The 6,680-nt window shown below is 38.1% G+C and overlaps 1 protein-coding gene across 1 annotated transcript in view; it reads left to right on the plus strand.

Annotated features, from left to right (window-relative positions):
• The window catches only part of BNIP3 (BCL2 interacting protein 3), a 16,378-nt gene that overhangs the window by 4,874 nt on the left and 4,824 nt on the right, over positions 1 to 6,680 (plus strand). The window contains exons 2-3 of the mRNA XM_018034362.2: positions 1,784 to 1,949; positions 3,065 to 3,152. Of these exons, the coding sequence (XP_017889851.1) occupies positions 1,784 to 1,949; positions 3,065 to 3,152 (254 nt within the window). The remainder of the gene's footprint in view (positions 1 to 1,783; positions 1,950 to 3,064; positions 3,153 to 6,680) is intronic.

Raw genomic sequence — 6,680 nt, forward strand, 5'->3', positions numbered from 1 at the left:
GCAATGTTCTTCCGACGTCTGATTTCTTTTTACAAAATGCGTTTCTAAAGTGCATAAACTTTTGGGATTGACTGTATTGACAATACATCCTTAAAAGCTGCCTAATTGATTATTAAGCACGTCTCATGTAACAGGAAACTTAATGTGACTATCTGATTTCTTCGTAATGCGTAAAATTCCGAGTACCTTTATTTGAACGTTGACACAAATTTTCATAGAAATGAAGGAGCGGTTTGTGTCTTTTTATATCTTTCATCAGGAGTATAAGAACAAAAGCGTGATGAATCATTAAAGCGGTCGATACCACGTGAGAATCTTATCGTGCACGTGACTCCGCCGGGTAACCGCGTGTCAATGCGAATGAGAGAAACGTGCGAAGAATTAATGGCAAGGTATAGGAGATCCGCCGTGACTTTGCCATTTTACCGTTCTGACCTATTCGTTCATTTCAAAACTTTAGTAACCTCGTAAATGAAGGCAAAAAAAGAACAGATATAGCTTTAATATCTGCGCTCGTTACTTTTTGCGTTTTAAAAAAACAAACCGTTCTCGCAATTTCCATGCTTTTAACACATGTGCATCGTTCACGGCCAGTCATATAAACAGTAATAAGATTTTCCATACAATAATTGTTGGAATGCTTGATAAAACATCGGATGCAGTTTCTCACATAGCGGTTGATACAACATGTGATACAATAATTCACATACTAATAATGGATACAACACTAGTTTTGTGCTAATGACCAGAGAAATTCAGTGCACGATGCAAATGGGGCGGTAGGATTATGGGGTAAATTATAATGAATCTCTTCTTTTATATTTTAAGAAACTCTTAAAATATAGTAAATATAGGCCGGTATTTATAGTCTTATTCTTAAGATCGTTAACATTTGCTATCTCTGTTTATCCCATATTTCCAGTCCTTGTCTTGTACAGGAAACAGGGACTTGGGCAAATGCTTAAGACGATCTTAAGAATAAGCAACGACTCTGAATATCGGCCATAGAATCATTCTTTTCAACAGGAGCAATATACATTTGTAAACAATGAACGTGGATGACTCGTGAATATGAAGAATGATTGTAGGAAAGCGACGAGGAAGGAAGAACACTGATTTCTCTACTCTGTTTAGACCGTGTATCGGTTCTGGGCAATTGCATACATATATTCGTGACGCAATGCGCTACGGGTACATGATCGCTACGTCAGAGCTAACGGGCCTTGACCGTGAACCTTCTTGATAATCGAGTCGATGACTGCTCGATAAAAAGACACGACCACGTGTTTTACGTTTTCCCTCGACATGTCCCGCTTTGGATTCTTACGTGCTGCTTCTTCCTTCCAGGAAATACGATTTCCCTCGCCTCTCTGTCAGCCTGTGCATCGATCTAGTTTCGTTTTATACAATCAATGATCCATTTATAAGAAGAATACAAATGTATTAGGAGTAAATTGATTTTGGATGTGATTTTTAATATGCAAGAACGTTAATAGTATGACGTACAAAGAGATCTCAATCTAAATTGCATTTTTTAAATCGATGTCATGGATATTTCATTTAGAATCATGAGCATATTAATTAACGAAGACTATCTTGTTTCCGACGTGTGTAGGGAACTAGTGTGGCCGAAAATCAATACTGTTACGAGCCTATGTACAATAACCTGGAATCCTTCGACATAGATTGCCTACAGAACCTAATATTCAATGGATATTTGTGTCACGTAAATGAGAACTCCTGTTTGTTTGATTTAACAACGAATTCTTTTTGTTATTTGTAGAATCATGGGTGGAGCTGAATCCTGTGCCAGACAGGATAACACCGTTACCATTCAGTAGTGGCGGAGAAGAATATCTGCGACTTCTCAGGGAAGCGCAAAGAGATTCTTTGCCCTCGTCCGCTAAACATTCTCTGGCGTCGTCGCGTCGAGGCACGCCAAGGGACAGGTAAAGTATTCTCTTAATAAAATCTTTTAAAAATTCTACGTGATGACGCATGCATAGATAGTTTATTCGTTAATCTTTGACCTTGTAAATTGGAATTATAATTACAGTCACAATATTGCAAGTCACTCGGAGTTAAAAGACCTCGTCAACTTTTCCATTCGATCGAACGATATCTAATCTAATCATCACGTAACCGAAACAAATTTTCAATACCGAAAAATGTATACGTTCGAAAACGTTATGTCACGAACCTTTTTCCCCCGAGAGATGAAAGAACGGTTCGTATTGTCGTGAGAAGAAAGAAGTCGAAAGAAGTCTGGTTTGCTTTACCTCTTGGAGAGGGGAAAAAAATTTAAGTAGCATGAGTCAGATGTCGATTCGCGGGAGCTTTTTCTGGCCGGTTCCTTTCTTCTCATAGGCGTTGAGCCTCGAGATGGATGAAAGAGGAAAGAGAAGGCAAACAACGTTACTTTTCCACCGCGTCTGTTTTCCATTCGTTTAAATGTCTTTTTTTATCCGCTTCCAGTTTCTTCTACGTTTCACGTGCATACAGAGAATTGCTTTCTAAATGATTTAGCAACATATCTCAACTGTTTGATTTCGCCGATGAAGAATGTCTCACGCGTGTTTACATTTGCTGATTTCTAACAGATCTATTTAAAATCTCTTTAATCCTTAACAACGAAGCAATTCCCTTTTCGAAATCTTTATTTTACTAAATGATTTCTGAGTAAACGATAAATGTTATTCCGCGCTTCACCATCTGCGATCGATCCACGGAGCAACGAACCTTCTACGCAATATTTATTTCGTGAGATCTGTTACTCATCTTAAAAGAGGACGAGACTATTCCTCGTCGTTCCTTAGATATCTGCGACGTTTAAATCACGGTCGCAGATGTGCTATGAGATCACGCATTATCACTGTTTGCATAATGTGAAAAAAAATGTATCGTACGATACGCGGAAATCGTGCTACAAAGTATTTTATAGTGGCACATTGACCTGCGTTGGTCCACGACGAAGATAGTCGATTTATAATTCTGCTAATCAGTTTGTTAATAGTTGAAGATATGAATAAATCGTTCAGAGAAATTGTATGATCCTCTGTTGCAGCCCGAAGAGTCCACCGAACAGCCCTAACACGGAGCTTTCAACCGAAGATGAACTGAAAGGAGTATACATAAACTACTGCTGTAACAAGGTCAGTTCCATGATCAATTTTTCCTTCGTTGTTTGACCATCCATTAGAAGATTGAGTTCGCGTATAAAAATTATAATGATAAGTATGCTATTTCCCCTAGTTATTGCTCCATTTTTGTAACTCTAGCCAAAGTTTATTGATAAGTATGCTATTGCCCCTAGTTATTGCTCCATTTTTGTAACTCTAGCCAAAGTTCGAGTAGAGATAAGTAAAGTATGCAACTGGTTGTATCGAATGAAATAGAATCGGAGTCACGCTTTCCACGCAAGGTCTCTAGATCACTGACTCCTCTAGTATATCGTGGGTCACGTAGGGATCGAGTCTATAGAACCGCATGCTTTCGTAGGCGTGGAACACATTGAAAGTTTTAAATCGTAGAGCCTGTAAACACAGTTATCGTAGAATATAACAAGTAGGTTCAGGTATTAACTGATCGATTTTTCTATGTTCCTGAAACCTTGTGCATTTGACCAACGTGGGAAATATGAAAATTGTAATTGACAAAAATTTGCACAAATTCCTGTATCAATCGAACTCCCTGAAGCGATAGTAAAATCGATAAGTCCACGTTGAAATCGTCCTGATAATGGTATCGCGTTGATTGTTTGTTCGTGGTTTACCATGTAAATTATCTGTCTCGGCTGGGAATCTTAACGAAGATAACGAGTCTTTACTTTATACGCATTTTCACAATAAACAAGTGGTTGAAAGGAAACATGTTTGTGGGTGACAGGTATAATACACTTATGCTCGTTTATCTTGTCCTCATTTACTCTTTGCAATAATCGCTCATGGGTTATCAATGAAGTAATAGCGTTGAAATTTATCGGTGGAAAAGAACGGATGTATATATAACGAAAATAGCGACAAAGACAATTGTTACTGGGTCGGGTGGGGTCCGATAACGAGCCGCAAAGATACGAGGATTTTCCATGAGTCAGTTGCTTAACTGCACGCGAGTCTTCCCTCCTTTGTGCGTTCACTTCTATTCCCTGCCAGTCTTTTTGATCCAATACAATACACAGCATGTCATAAATTAACAGATAAATAAACGGAGATATTCCATATGTAATAAAATATGTGAAACTAGTAATTGTTCTTCTATTTGCTGAGGATTCTTGTGCAATATCTAATATTGTTGCATTATTTAGAAAGTTTTTTCCAGGGGTTGTACGAAGGCAAAGACTCGAACAACGCGTCTTCTTTGAAAGTCCTCGAGCTCTCGTTTTAACCACTTAGATAACGCATTAAAAATAGAATGTGTATCTCAACAAGTTCTCTGTTTTCCTGGCTCACCAATTATTGTCTCGTATTCGCGACACACCGTTCTTCTCACCGTTTGTCTTTCTTTTCTGTATCTTTTATTCGTCGCATGTTACTTGGTTCAATCACACCACCGTGCGATAAACCAATGCGGCCTTGATATTCATGGAGAAACACAAAGCATTCTGCGTAGAATAAAACGATGTCTTATACGCTGCGTAGGTAGTTATCTAATCTAGAGACGCGTGTTAGAGACATGCATCGTAGGCGAATTATTTTTCTCTAGAACCCACGTTCTAAACATTGTCAATAGATTTCTTGATACGTCGAACACTTTCACACTTCGTTACACATTATCGTAATCCGTTTGCCGATCAAGGATATCACCTCTTGCAATTGCGTCGTGTTAAGAACCTTGACGAACTTTAGTAGTTGTGTAGCGTTATCGATCCTTGTGTGAAAGACTTGAGGAACAAAAGAAAAGGTGCTATGAATGTAAGTATCGAGTAATACCGTGTTTAAGAGTACAGTATAACACGACGTAGTGAAAGTTTCTGTACAACACTTGATGCACCTGGTGATTTTATCAGAAGCCTTCGCATATTTTTATACATAAAAACTATTGGAAATATTTTATTGTCTTTTCAGTTAGGGTTTGTACAAGTAACAGTGAAACTGACAATGAGCCAGCTATGTGGATATGTTAGTTTCCCCTAATGGATTTTATTATAATTTTGACGCGTTAAAGTAAAAAGAATTTTAATGTATGTAGTGGTAATGAGCGTAGATTATAATTGTTTTTATTTTGACGTGACAAAATTGCGTTAAAGTCCAACAGTATCGATGCCAGATCGAGCATTGGAAAAACAAGACGTAGAATTATTACACGTTTTGAATTTTGTTGCCCTAGGGAAAACTAACACAAGCCCGAACTGGCCCGGTTTCATTGTTTACTAGCTGTACAAACTACGGTTGTTTAAACATATTAGAAGTGGAAACAAAGTTTTTGGTAGATCGTTCACCTACGTCTCTGTTCCTCGTTGTTACGTTCTCCGTTACGGCGGACAGATCACGCGATTCCGAGCGAGCGAATCGGAGTCCTCTATAATCTCGTGAGAGGAAAACCGGTCCTCTCGCGGTGTTCATTGCGTTCAGAGAACGGGTTCGACTTCGCGGTAGGTTGCCTGCGAAGAAGAAGAGTTACCTGATACTTATAGTACCTAGAGCATTACGCACGCACGAGATTAAGTCAGCTGGCCGTAATGCTCATTCCAGCCGAACGCACTCGCGTTGTTCCGTGGAATGCGATAAGCATGAATACTAGCTAGGGATCACGTGTATTGTATGTCAGGAAAACACGCAGCAATTGATTACTATACATAGCATTATGTCGTGGCTACCGGTGGAACACGTTCCTTCAAATATTGTGTCGTAACATTAGACCATCACTTCGTTCTCCATTTAGTTTCTGAACGGTGCAATAATATTGACAAAAGTTATTCATTGTTTTATGTATTTTACACGCAGTAGTATTTTGGACATTGGAACTTTATACATTTCATTTGTCTGTCACTTTATTATATGTGTAACTCTATGTGTGACCTAAAACTTTTTGCAGTTCGATGTTGGGCATGAAAGTCTGAAATGAAAATTTTGCGAACGTTTATGTCCTCGTTCTAGATTGCTGGTATATTTTATTGTGAAATCATTTGTTAGAAACAGTGATACAAAATTGTGATTGGTGATAGAAAGCCTGGGATACGGGACGTGAGAAGTGCGATAAAAATTTCTTTACTCCATGTTACGTGAACGACTTACGGATGTATTGGCTATACAGTCAATCCCAAAAGTTTATGTACCTTAGAAAAACGCATTTCCTATAATTAAAAAGAAATCAGACGTCGGAAGAAGAGTGCTAATAATAAATAGCTACGTGCTAAAAAGTATAGAAGGAAATATCCAATTAAGTACTGACGCTGACGAAAATTTTTTTTTCTTCAAAATTTCGAAAAATGCTTCAAATAAAAGTTGTTTTTCTTCTAATTTCGATATTTAACGAGTTACGTATGATTATTTGGCATTTTATTGATGTTGACAAAATCCGACCATCCCAGCGTCGAAACGGCGAACTTTTGGCAAAAAATGAAATTTTTCCTTAATTACTTCTAAACCGTTGAATTTACAGGAAAATTGGATAGGACCTTTCTTGTAGAGGACGACGAGATCTACAATTTTTATATAAAAGTTTGTCGCTAGCATTAATAG

Source organism: Ceratina calcarata, unplaced genomic scaffold, assembly GCF_001652005.2.
Source record: "Ceratina calcarata isolate Rehan_Ccalc_2016 unplaced genomic scaffold, ASM165200v1 scaffold78.2, whole genome shotgun sequence".
Lineage (NCBI taxonomy): Eukaryota > Metazoa > Arthropoda > Insecta > Hymenoptera > Apidae > Ceratina > Ceratina calcarata.